The 12,068-nt window shown below is 58.4% G+C and overlaps 6 protein-coding genes across 6 annotated transcripts; 4 read left to right on the plus strand and 2 right to left on the minus strand.

Moving 5' to 3' along the window:
- Positions 1-89: 89 nt before the first annotated feature.
- GUITHDRAFT_104576 (hypothetical protein) lies at positions 90-1,052 on the plus strand (the record flags this gene model as incomplete). The annotated part of the gene is made up of 2 exons (XM_005836537.1): positions 90-547; positions 593-1,052. The coding sequence occupies 2 exons, from the start codon at positions 90-92 to the stop codon at positions 1,050-1,052; spliced, it is 918 nt and encodes a 305-aa protein (XP_005836594.1).
- A 626-nt stretch (positions 1,053-1,678) lies between these two features.
- On the plus strand, positions 1,679-2,038 carry GUITHDRAFT_67712 (hypothetical protein; the record flags this gene model as incomplete). The annotated part of the gene is made up of 1 exon (XM_005836538.1): positions 1,679-2,038. One exon carries the CDS (start codon positions 1,679-1,681, stop codon positions 2,036-2,038), a length of 360 nt encoding a protein of 119 aa, XP_005836595.1.
- An 841-nt stretch (positions 2,039-2,879) lies between these two features.
- GUITHDRAFT_60975 (hypothetical protein) lies at positions 2,880-3,440 on the plus strand (the record flags this gene model as incomplete). The annotated part of the gene is made up of 1 exon (XM_005836539.1): positions 2,880-3,440. A coding segment is annotated over one exon (561 nt), but the record flags the coding sequence as incomplete, so codon positions are not given.
- A 562-nt stretch (positions 3,441-4,002) lies between these two features.
- On the minus strand, positions 4,003-7,821 carry GUITHDRAFT_135804 (hypothetical protein; the record flags this gene model as incomplete). Its single annotated transcript, XM_005836540.1, has 19 exons — positions 4,003-4,116; positions 4,162-4,221; positions 4,271-4,307; positions 4,357-4,439; positions 4,582-4,705; positions 4,913-5,127; positions 5,177-5,332; positions 5,392-5,440; positions 5,493-5,565; positions 5,696-5,750; positions 5,968-6,075; positions 6,175-6,255; positions 6,304-6,378; positions 6,430-6,500; positions 6,570-6,666; positions 6,726-6,806; positions 6,859-6,960; positions 7,003-7,627; positions 7,679-7,821. The coding sequence occupies 19 exons, from the start codon at positions 7,819-7,821 to the stop codon at positions 4,003-4,005; spliced, it is 2,349 nt and encodes a 782-aa protein (XP_005836597.1).
- A 449-nt stretch (positions 7,822-8,270) lies between these two features.
- On the plus strand, positions 8,271-10,758 carry GUITHDRAFT_104579 (hypothetical protein; the record flags this gene model as incomplete). The annotated part of the gene is made up of 12 exons (XM_005836541.1): positions 8,271-8,401; positions 8,458-8,593; positions 8,873-8,928; positions 8,981-9,023; positions 9,069-9,102; positions 9,154-9,416; positions 9,467-9,548; positions 9,650-9,815; positions 9,872-9,917; positions 9,966-10,057; positions 10,112-10,195; positions 10,362-10,758. The coding sequence occupies 12 exons, from the start codon at positions 8,271-8,273 to the stop codon at positions 10,756-10,758; spliced, it is 1,530 nt and encodes a 509-aa protein (XP_005836598.1).
- A 287-nt stretch (positions 10,759-11,045) lies between these two features.
- On the minus strand, positions 11,046-11,455 carry GUITHDRAFT_151415 (hypothetical protein). The gene is made up of 2 exons (XM_005836542.1): positions 11,438-11,455; positions 11,046-11,340 (listed from the first exon to the last, which is right to left on the minus strand). The coding sequence occupies exon 2, from the start codon at positions 11,240-11,242 to the stop codon at positions 11,078-11,080; it is 165 nt and encodes a 54-aa protein (XP_005836599.1). The 5' UTR covers positions 11,243-11,340; positions 11,438-11,455; the 3' UTR covers positions 11,046-11,077.
- Positions 11,456-12,068: the final 613 nt, after the last annotated feature.

The following is a 12,068-nucleotide window of genomic DNA, read 5'->3' on the forward strand; positions in this document are numbered from 1 at the left end:
GTAGCACTTCGCGCCCCGTTGGCTCGAGTCTGAGTTACTAGTTAGCTTCATCTTCTGCAAGCAGACACACTTGGGGACGGACACTTGAAATGATTCCCTTGAGATATCTGCTTCTTGGCCTGGTTCCCGTCAGGGACGTCAAGTTACTAGCATCGCGGTCCCACTTGTTTGCCTGGTCAGCTACGAGGATGAGCTTGGGTCCTAGGACCTCACTCAGAGCACTTGACCCAACCTTGTCAGCTACGAGGATGAGCTTGGATCCTAGGACCTCACTCAGAGTACTCCCAACCTTCTCAGCCGCTCGCGGGCGGGCAAGGATCTCAGCCACAAGCTCTTGGAATTCATATCTCAATCTGGTGTGCGGGATACTGGGGGTTGATGATGCGGCGAAAACGAGCTTTCATGTGTATTTTGTTGCACTGGAGCTGCACAAAAAGGACTTGGAAAAGGAGCTGGGGCTGCAGAATGAAATGGAGGACAAGATGCAGAGGAATCAAAAGTACCTTGCCCATTACTACAAGCGTGAAATATCCACCTTCACTCAAAGGTGTGCGTCTTGATTGAGATCTGCAGAATGATATTGATAACGCAGATGCGTCCTTGAGGAGCTGTTCAGGGAAGTAGTGTGCATTGTTCAAGATTCCGAGGATCATGCGCTTCAATCTATGTTGCCGAAGACGGTTCTCAATACGATGCAGAGAGGAGAGATTTCTATGTCTGACGTATTTCGGCTCTTGAACGATCCGGAACACGCAAGCTTTCGACGGAATGTGTGGAAAACGATCGGGTTACCACAGGACCTTGTGTTACCCCCGTTTGATCCAAGAACGATGATGTATGTGCAGCTCGCTGAAATGATACGCTGTTCACCAAGAAAGTATGTGTTTCTACATTCAAATGCAGATGACAGAGAGATCAGATTTTTCAGCGAGGTTGCAAAGCGTTTCGAGAAGAAGGTAGACTATTTCGACCCCGTGTCGGCATTTGCGGGAGAGATGATCCTGGAAGCGGATGATTACTTCCCGCACAACCGAACGAATTTTGAACCCTAAACCCAGAAGTCCAGGCCATGACTGGGACGGTCGGTTATCGTCTTCCCTTGCCGTGCATCGGGTTGTTCCGAGTCGGCCTTGTGCTCGGAGTCCTACCGCAGCAGTGAAGTGCTGCAGGGCCCGGGAGAAAGGCAGGATGTAGACGTCACGGTGTTGTGTGAGGTGTTGGAAGTAAAGAGTTAGTTTTGTTGCTACGGAGTCTGAGCATGACTAGCCGACTAGCCGTACCACTGCGGCAGAGTGACTCAGCTTCCGCCGGTAGCATTCAAGTGTCGCGGCCACGATCTACTAAGATGATATTCAGGTAGCGGCCCGTCAGCGGTACCGTGCCACTGACGGAACTTGGACACACTGACAAGTGAGAGAAACCCGACGATCGCACCGTGACTGCACTGCCTGCCGCACAATCATCGGATACAGGGATACCGTACGAATAGACTCGGCGAGTCGGAGAGCTGTCAACTGATAGCTGACTCACAAGGGAATCACATAATGCCGCAAACCGTGGTGACCGGACGATGGCAGTGAGTGCGAGTTTGGACAAGTCGATCTTCGTGTGGGATCTCTGCAAGCTGAAGATGAAGGCTTGCCTCACGGGTCACGTCGGAGGTATCAGGTGCATGGCGATGAGCACCGACGACCAGACGGTTGTTAGCGGGAGCGAAGATCACACGTTGAGGGTGTGGGACCTCAAGAAGTTGAAGCATAAGGCTTGTCTGACCGGACATGTCAGTGGTATCACTTGCGTTGTGATCAGCAAGGACGGGCAGACAGTCATCAGTGGAAGTGACGATCGGACACTGAGAATCTGGGATCTTGCGTCGACGCTGCAGAAGGCGTGTCTCACTGGTCATAACGATTGGGTCAGTATCGTCGTCATCAGCAAAGACGGGCAGACAGCCGTAAGCGGGAGCTGGGACAAGACGATCAAGGTGTGGGACCTCAAGGAGATGAAGGAGAAGGCTTGTCTGACTGGTCACACTTAAGGAATAAGTAGCCTGGTGATAAGCAAGGACGGGCGGAGAGTTGTGAGCGCAAGCAACGACTACACTCTGAGGGTGTGGGATCTTGCGTCGACGCTGCCACAAGCGTTGTCATGAGCAAAGACGGGCAGACAGCCGTAAGCGGGAGCTGGGACAAGACGATCAAGGTGTGGGACCTCAAGGAGATGAAGGAGAAGGCTTGTCTGACTGGTCATGGGGATTGGGTGTGGACGCTCTCCCTCCATTCGCGCAAGAGGACCGTTGGCTCGACGTTACACGTCGCAGCATCGCGAGGGTCCTGGCCTGTCTGCCAGGCTCTGCTGGAGCTGGGGCAGCAGAACTAGGAGAGCTGCGAGACTCGCTAGGACGGACAGCGGCAGAGGTAGCGCGTGAGAGGCACAATGAAAAGCTTGCGCAGCAGATCGAAGATTGGATGCGAGAGAAAGTGATCGAGGAGAGAGCGAGAGGTCTGGTAGACCAGTACCGGGCAGCGGACAGCCGAGGGCAGAGGCTGCTGAGCGTGGAGGAGTACGAGGCGTTGGTGATGCACACGCTGCGGGCGATGGGGGGAGGAGGAGGAGACGAGAGGCTCGACGAGCGGTTCATGTCGGACTCGAAGACTCTCGTGTGCGGGGAGTTCAAGCATGCGGCGCGGGGGCTGGAGCAGCTGCTGCAGGTACCGATGAAGGAGGTTTACAGCAAGGTGCAGGACGCGATCAAGAACATGCGGCAAGAGGTGGAAGCTCACGGGAGCAAGGAGCTGAGGAGAGACCTGGAGTACGTGCTGTCGGAGGCAGCGAGGGAGGAGGTGACGAGCAAGGGCGTTCGGGACCAGGGTCATGAAGGAATGAGGCTCTGCGACTTCCTGTGCCACAAGTCCGCCAGAGTCGCGCGGCTGCGGGAGGAGGAGGTTGCGGCGCTGCGACTCTACACGCTGCCGAGCTTCCCGCACATCAACGACCCGCTGAGGGACCAGGGGCGGATAGAGAGGAGGGAGCCGCACCCGCTTCCTCTGATCACCTTCCTCATCGTCGAGGGGCTGAAGAAGCTGCGGGGCGTCGAGACCTCAAACAGTGTCGGGATGGAGTCTCGGGTGCTGTGGCGGGGGATGAAGAACCTGTCTGTGTCCCACGGGTTTGTGGAGAGAGGAGGGACGGAGCTCGTGCCGATGTCGACTTCGACTGAGCTGCAGGTCGCAGCAGCATACGGGATGAGCCGGGAAACGCTGATCTTTCGCTTCAGAACCAAGAACAGCCTGCAGCGTGGTGTGGACGTGTCTTGGCTCTCGGCGTTTCCCAAGGAGGAGGAGGTGCTGTACCCTCCTCTGACGTACATGCAGCCCACAGGAAGGGAGCAGGAGGTTCAGGTTGGGATCGCGAGGTACAGGATCGTGGAGGTGGAGCCGACGACAGTCTGAGATGCAGCACGAGAGCGACCTGGAAGGAGGAGGAAGGGGATGGGAGGGTGGGGAAGAAGAACGAGGATGGGGAGGAGGAGCTGGTGCAGCACAGCAGCAATTGTGGGGGAGAGCTGGTGCCATGAAAGAGCACCTGACAAGTTTGTTGCGGGTTGTCATGGCCGGGGAGCGGAATCAGGGGAGGGAGGGAGAACGGTCGGAAGGAGGAGCTGCAGTCAGGCGGATAGGCAGACATGGGGGAGTTGCAGAGAGGGGAGAAAGGAGCGAGGAGGGGAAGGAGGATAGGAGGATAGGAGGAGGGCTGGACGAGTCAACTCTTGACGTCATCGGCCCCATCGGGTCAGAATCTGATCTCGCAGCGTCCTCGTATGGCAGCAGAGAAGGGCAGGGGGTACCAGCCGCTCAGGACTGAAAGGTGTCAAGGGATGTACTGAAAGGAGGAGGAGGAGGAGGAGGAGGAGGAGGAGGCGGGGGAGGAGGAGGGGGAGGAGGGAGGGGGAGGAGGAGGAGGAGGAACGAGAGCACGAGCACGAGTACGAGCACAAGGATGCTACTGGCGACGGGGGTCGGGGCCGCTCGAGGAGACGACGATGTGTAGATGTCGAGGGGAGGAGGCAGAGGCCTCGAGCAAGGAGAACAGACCGTCCTCGAACGATCGCGTCCACTGCGAGGGGCGTCAGGAAGCTGGTAGAGGATACGAGGAGCCTACCTGAGAGATGTCGAATAAACTGTCCTCACTCCCGCTCCTCCTCCTCCTCCTCAGCTCTGACTGTCGGAGCGGCAGTAAGTCTCCTCCTGCAACCTCTACCTCCTCTCACCCGCATCCTCTTCAAGTGTCGTCGTTCCCGCAGCAGCCTACGAGCATGTCAGCGCACCTTCCTCGCCCATCGCCCCGCTGTCTCACCTGACCGCCACGTCCTCCATGTCCCTGGCTTCGCGAGCCACTAACGCCGACATGCCATGAGCCAGCAGCAGACTGGAAGCGACCTGCGAGACGCAATGTTCATCGACACCAGCAGGATCAGTGGTGGTGGTGGAAGAGACAAGGAGGCAGAGGAGGAGGACCAGGGGAGGCAGAGCAAGAGAAGGAGTAGAGAAGCAGGAGCAGAAGCAGGAGGATGGAAGTTACCCTCGCAGTCATCTTGAGCTCAGGGCAGGTGAGGACAGGGACGTTCGCCCAGATCAGCTCGACTGCGGTGCTGTGCGCATTGTAGGCGAGAGAGTCCAGGAATACATCCGTAGCTTGCTGCTTCCTGCCGGACACATCGAGATCGTGTGTCAGGAGCAGGAGCAGGAGCAGGAGCAGGAGCAGGAGCAGGAGCAGGAGGAGGAGGAGGAGGAGGAGGAGCAGGAGCAGGAGGAGGAGCAGGAGCAGGAGGAGGAGGAGGAGGAGGAGGAGGAGGAGGAGGAGGAGCAGCAGCAGCAGCAGCAGCAGCAGCAGATCAACATCAAGTACTCACGCGATCAGATGCGTCTCACTCGGCAGCAGCCCCGTAATGACGACGCGGGAGGCATCGACACCCAGGGACTGCAAGATTGACTTGAGCGAGTCTGTTTGACATCTGTCAAGCTCTTCCTGCCCTCCTCCGACGGCACCTGACGGCCCCTCGTACGGCAACATCGACATCAGCCAAAGGATCGAGTTCGGAACCTCCCCCATGACCTTGGCCCACACCTGCAGCAGCGTGACATGTGGACAGTCGGCGGAAGGGGAGCTGAGAAACCCTGAGAGTTCGCATGTCGAGCTTCTTCCAGTTGTTGAAGTTTGCGATCACGACGTCTGTGCTGACCCCCCCGGATCGCTTGACCCCCCGCTGCTCCGACTGAGCCCTGGCAACCTCCACAATCTCCCTCTTATGGGGAACCGAAAATTCTTCGTCCTAGAAGGGGGGGGGGGGGGGGAAGAGAGTCACAGGGGCCGGATGTCAAGGGGAGCAACCTGAAGACATTCAGGGTGCGTCTCTGAATAATCCTCGGTGACGTAGAAGCTGGGAAAGATTCAGCGTGAGAGGCTCGTGAGGACAGAGAAACTTCCGTCACCTCCTCGGCATCAGCAGAAGCTTCTCCTGGTAGTCCTGCACGAACTCCGGAGGGCTGCAGACCTTGTCCGTGACTGAGAAGAGGTGGGTCCAGTCAGACGAGGTCAAGTCAGACGAGGTCAAGTCAGACGAGGTCAAGTCAGAGGAAGAGGAGGAGGAGGAGGAGGAGGAGGAGGAGGAGGAGGAGTCTGTGAGCGAGGCCACCAATGAAAGGCTCAAAATCTGCTCCCATGCTCCCCACAAAATTCTTGTAGTTAATCTGATGCAACGTGAGAAGACAAAGACAAAAACGAACAAAGGCAGGCATGCACACAGGGAGGAAGCAAGTACTATCATGGTAGGAGAACTAGCAGGCAATGGAGAAAGCTGAGCAGAAAGCAGCAGAGGGAGCTGGAGGGGAGCTGGAGGGGGAGCTAGAGAGGGAGCTGAAGGGAGAGCTAGAGGAGGAAGGAAGAGAGATCAAGTTCGCATCTCACCTGCAACATCGCCGGCTGCAGCGCGAGGATGCGGACTCTGCTGCCAGACATCCACCCGTTGAGATCGACGAGGACGTGCAGCCTTTCCTTGTTCACTCTCTCCGCCCCCTGGGTCCCCGGACGGCATCAGCCTCTTCCCTCCCTCCCTTCCTCCCTCCCTCCCTCCCTCCCTCCCTTCCCGCACGTTCATCAGCAGCCAAGGCTCACCTCCACATCCGACAGATGGTGCAGGGGCACGAGGCCGCTGCCGCAGGCTCGGCTCGTCTTCTCCCTCCACTCCCTCGCCCTCTGCGCCGGGTTGAGACGGCCGAGGAGCCACCGGCAGGACAGACGCACCAGAGAACCCTCAAGAGGGTCCTTGAGCATGAAGCACACGGGCCGAACCCTCCTCGCTGAGTGCCGCTCAAGCACCTAGGGCGCCAGCGTGTCAAGAACTGCCCCGGCAGGTCAAAGTTCGTTCACCGCATGGATCTCCCTGCCAACGCTGTTGTCCCCCCACTCTGACGTGATGTATCCCACGGAGATCCTCCGGTCTGACCAAAAGGCGTCACAAAACATCCTCTATCGCTCTCGTCCCTCCATCGCTCGACCCCCACGGCTACCTGGGCTGTTGGGCAGCAGGTCTTCCAGACGCCTCACACTGAGACTTTTCACACCCCTCAACGCACTTCTCTCCCTCACAGCCGCGCTGCGAGCCACCTGTGCGATGATGATGTTGACGGGAGGACAGGGAAAGAGCAGGCTCCAGCTGACTTTACCATGAGCGCTTCCAAGGGAGTTAACGGAGAGGCTAAGGCGGAGAACGGGGATATGCACTGGCTGGCTGGCGGCGAGAACGACTGCAGATGGATCATCGGGAGATGCTGAGCAGCAAGGAAGAAGTTTGAGTACCTGGAACAATTGACGGAGAACTCTGGACAACCGCTGATATCTCTCCTGCTGCCCTCGCAGCTCGATGTTTGAGTCCTGAGCGTTCACCAGCAGGCACAGCGCCTGTGAGCCGTCAGGAGTTTGAGCTCTAGAACATCACATCACCTGCGCATCGTTCTCTCTCCCCCCTGTCATAATTCTTTCCAGCGCCGAGATAGCGACCGAGTAATGGTGGAACAGCATGGAGAGCCGGGCTTGATAGATGTACGTCTCGTATTGCACATGGTCCGATCCCTTCGATCGCCTTCTTATCCTGACGATGCTGCGCAAGAGCTGTGCTGCTCGAAAACAAGACTCGTCTTGCTGCGAGCTCGCAATCTGCACGATGGATTTTTGAAATATCGACCCCACGGATTGCGACCCTTCTTCCTCCAGTTCCCGAAGCTGTCCGTGCATCTTCGATCCTTCGGACAGATAGTCGTGCAGAGACAACCATCGGAGAGCGAGCGAGTAGTTCTGAGAGCAGAACAAGGATGCCGTAGTCTGAGCAAGGATCGACAGACGCGATCCAGCGATGCCATGCCTCTCTGCTATCACCCTGCTCAACGCGGGAGCGACGGTTCTAGATATGTTAGAGTCGAACAGCTTGTTCTTCTTTCTCGGCCTCACGGCAGATGAATCGAACGTTGGAGCAAAGACAAGCATCGCAAGATGGCGATCGAATCGCCTCAGGCAGGAAATCGCCCTCCAGGTCGTTGCTGCCTTCCCCTCTTTGATGCTTCCAACAAGCCTGTAGCAACATGTCATTAGGTGCCAGCAAGACATCAAGTCTCTTCTCTACCTGCTCGAAACTTCATACACAAATTCCTGCTGTTCTGCATCGTGATGCTCCGAGTGTTTCCCAGCCGCATGCCGCATTCCACCATCTCCCCAGGACAGCACCAGCAAAGTGACAAGGAGGGTGGGTCGTTTCGGAAGATACATCGATTCTTGAGCTGTCCTCCTCAGGAAACTTGAGAGAAACTTCTCTTGTGTGTCTCCTTCCTTGTTTCTCCTCCTTACATCCCGTTTCTTCACTCTCTTCTCCCCCACCCGCCCCTAATCCCCCTTCCCTTCATCGCCATGTAAAGAAGCGCCATGGTCTTATCGTACGAAGTCCGCCTCAGTGAAGTCGGCTTGAGCGGGGATGAGGCCCGGCCTCAGCGGTGCCCGGCCAGTCACCGGCGGTACTACCGTGGGCCCGGCCTCGGACTCGGCGACGGTCCGGGACTCAGTTACTGCCGCGCAGTGCGGCCCAGCGGCACTGTGACGCACGCCCCGGCCCTGTGTCATTGTCCGGGTCACACGGCTCCGGGAAGCGGCAGTCAGGGCCGAGATAGTAAGGGGATGAGGGGGGACGTGAGGAGGCCCGACAAAGTAAAGCGTTAGAGGGGATGGCGCCGGGGAGGCTGGTGATGGAGATGAGAAGGAGGCAGGCGATGGAGAAGAACTTCGATCGCCAGCTCCTTCAGCCCAGCGCTTCTCCTCTTCCTCAGGCTCGGCCGCTAGAGAGCCCTCCAGCATGGTAACCATGGCCGCGCTGTGATGTCGGACCACTGGATGACTGTTACGTGCGGGCAGGATCCACCTGTTGGAAGACAAGGTGCGAAGTCAGACGGCACCCTCGTGGGAGTACGACCAACGTGGAGGACGTGGGATGGAGTATGAGAGGAAGTTGAAGGAGAGGTTCGAGTCCCTGCAGCGATCCAGCCACGGGGTAAGGAACTAATCCCTCCTGCCTCCGACGCTCCTCCCCCTCCCATGATGAAAGTTTTCTCCCCCTCCCTTGACCATCCGCACAGGTTGAGGCGCATGGATGGAGAGCGCAGCAGCAACATCCTCCCACACCGTCTCGTCCCTCGGAGAAGCGAGGCCATCCCTCCTACCTGGAGAACGGCGAGATGCTGACCATAGACTCTGCTGTGAGCGGAGCCTTGTTTGCCTGGGGAGGGGAGGAGGAGGAGGAGGAGGGTGCTTGACTGCCTGCCTACCGCAGGCTCCAACTCCCTTCTTCCAGTCACCGACCCACGAGGACTCGCAGCATTTTATCCCGTGAGTTCCCATGACTGTCGCTGGTTCCTCTTTACTCTGGGTCGGCCCGCAGGTTTGGTCAGCAGACCTCTCCAGCGGTGAATCACAGGATCCAGGTGCTCCTCCTCCCTGTCCACCGTGAGAAGTTTGACAAGGCGCAGGATCAGAGTCTGGCACCAGCTCTGAGCTTCGAAGGTGAAGACAGGAGGCGAACTGACAGTCCTGTAGACCTGAGCTGCTGCCCAGGAGGGGATGGCGTCAGTCCCAACCAAGAGGCGGTTGGGGAGGAGGAGGGGGAGGGGGAGGAGCACAGGACTACCCGAGCTCGAGCGGATCCCTCGCTCAAGATTCGACGGCGATCAAGTGCTGTCCAAGTCCGGACGCACCTCATCGCTACCACCAAGGAGATCCCCCCCTGGCAGCACCTCAAGCCTCCTGCCAACCCCATGTACCTGCGGCCCGTGACCAAGCCTCGCTACCGCACCGATGTCTGGAAGATCCTGCCTACCGTGAGTCTCTCCAGCTCGACTCTCTGCCAGCTCACTCTCTTGCTCGCAAGTTCCGCGGCAACGTCAGCATCATGTCGAACAAGGGGACACAGGCGGAGGAAGGGCAGTATGCTCCCTCGCTCGATATCCCCGGTAGGTGCTGCGCTGCCGTCGAGCCTTGTTCTTCCTCTCTGCGTACCCTCCTCCTATGTCCAGCTGACATCAGCTGACGTCGAGCTGACCGGCGTTGACAGGAGGGTCCTACTCCTGGAGGCTCGCCAGGTCTCACGCGGAAGGACGGTCGAAGACGCCCTGGATCTCGGGAGAACACCACAAGTTCCATGGCAGGCCCAAGGAGCCGGACTTCCGCCAGCAGGAGCGCGAGTTTGCTCTCAGCTGCTACACCCTCAGCAACTCCCGGTCCAGCACCTCCTCGCCTCTGGCGGCGAGGAGCAGCTCTCCTCGGAGCTCATCAGACCTGCCGGCGTCTCCTCCGGGCATGTGAACCAGCCAAGGAGGAAGGTGACTAGAACCTGCTGCCTCCCCTCCTCCTCTCACGATGCGCCGTAGCAAACAGAGATGCTGAGTAGGACGATACATTCCCAAGGCGTCCAGCTCGACCCTGAGGCCAGCTGTGACTCGGTTGCGAGTGTTGAGTCCGGGTGGAGCAGCAGCGGCAAGCAGCACCTGCAGTCCCACTGACTCTTCTACTGCAGATTCCCCGCCGCTGCTCTCCTCCCCGGCAGTCTGAAAGAGAGCGTCAACGACTACCGGCAGTCTCTCCGACTTGCTGAGATGAAGTGAGGGAGACTGAGGGGTTGGAGGGAGGGAGGCAGGAGGGGAGGGAAGGAGGGGAGGGAGGGAGGAGGGGTTTCAGGGAGGGCGGCAGGAAGGGAGGGAGGGAGGGAGGGAGGAGGGGTTTCAAGAAGGGCGGCAAGAGGGGTACGGCCTGACGGAGGATGACAGGGAGCGGGAGCCAGAGCTGTACGTGGAGTCTCGACGCGTCTCGCTGGAGAGGCTGAGGACTTGCAAGCATGACCTCGCTCTGACCCTGAGGCCGCACGGAGGTACCGAGGGGATCAAGACCTCTTCCTCCTACAGGCTGTTGGGTACCCACGTGCTCTGCGATGAGGAGCTTCGAAGTCGCTCCTCCTCCCTTGGCAGTCGCACGACCCTCCCCTCCCAAGACTCCTTCAGCTCCAGTCCCAGCACGCGTCCCCCGTCGCTGCTCGGTGCTCAGCTTGAGCTTCTGGTCGCAGCTGACGGCGCAGGCAACGTAGAGGAGAGTCTCCCTTCCGACCTGAGCGAGCTGAAGCGACTTCGCCTTGAGGCAGAGTCGGTGGCCTACGGGTGGAGGTGCTGAAGGAGGAGGAGGAGGAGGAGGAGGAGGAGGAGGAGGAGGAGGAGGAGGAGGAGGTGGTGGTGGTGGTGGTGGTTGTGGTGGTGGTGGTGGTTGTGGTGGTGGTGCGGAGTGTGGATGGTATTGACGATGTTAATGGCTCATATTGATGATGATGATGACGACGACGACGACGACGATGATTGATGATGACGATGATGATTATGATTATGATGATGATGATGATGAATAGGAGAGTGCTGTAGAGCTGAGAGCGAGGAGTGTTGCACTAGTCGGAGGCAAGAGGTTTTCCTCACAGTTCACTCGCAAGGTATCGGAGAGACTACACCTCCCCATCGCAAGCCAACGGCAGGTTGTGTCTGCGGCTCTTGCGCGTCGAGGGTCTAATATACATGTCAAGGTTCAGCCACTCCTTCTGGAAGAAGAGCAGCAGCGATGGTCGCGCCATGTACACGGCAGGCAAGGAGCCTCCCTCCTCCTCCTCCATCTGCATCCGTCAGGCGATCTGAGGCCTCGGGGGTGAGGAGGCTCGGAGGAAGGAAGAAGAAAGTTTTCCGGAGGGCAGAGAGGCGACGGCTGGGGTTACTGCATGCTCTGTTCACCGAAGAGAGGAGGAGGAGGAGGAGGAGGATGATGGGAAGGAGGAGGAGGAGAGTTTTTGAATGGAAGGAGGAAAACTCACATTGGTCCTTTCCTTTACGCCGTCGCTCCTTGCTTGCGTGCCCGACTGACCCCTGTGACGTTCCTTGAAGGCCCCCAATACGTGCAGTTGACGAAGCAATCAAGAAGCTGAGAAGAGGTCAGGAGGTGGAGAGGAAGCAGAGGAGCGGGATGAAAGTGTAGAAGGGAGAGGGAGAGGGGAGAGGGAGAGGGAGAGGGAGAGGGAGAGGGAGAGGGAGAGGGAGAGGGAGAGGGAGAGGGAGAGGGAGAGGGAGAGGGAGAGGGAGAGAGAGACACAAATCTGCTTCACCTCCCTCCTCTCTCTCCTCGCTGGGTGATCTTTCCTCGCCATCGCCTCCACGTTGTTCAGCATTCTCCGCATGGTTGACTAGTGTCCGCACCACCCCATATCAGTAGTACCCCCCATCTATTACTTAAAAACCACCCCCACATCGTTCCTTTTGCCAACATCATCAACATGCTGTGGCGGAGGGCGTGGCCATGGCTGTTGGCAGCGGCGGTCGTGATGACGATGAGCGCGAGGAATGCGAAGGAGGAGGAGAGAAGAGAGAGCATGGCGACTGTACTGAGCGAGAAGAGCCTGATGCGCATCCTCCACGAGCGGGAGAGGGTCAGGAAGCAGCTCAAGTCAA

The sequence above is a fragment of the Guillardia theta genome, assembly GCF_000315625.1.
Source record: "Guillardia theta CCMP2712 unplaced genomic scaffold GUITHscaffold_17, whole genome shotgun sequence".
Taxonomy (NCBI): Eukaryota; class Cryptophyceae; order Pyrenomonadales; family Geminigeraceae; genus Guillardia; species Guillardia theta.

Excerpts from the sequence above, each read along its gene's own strand:
- GUITHDRAFT_151415 (XM_005836542.1), bottom strand. The coding sequence starts at position 11,242 with ATGGAGGAGGAGGAGGGAGGCTCCTTGCCTGCCGTGTACATGGCGCGA.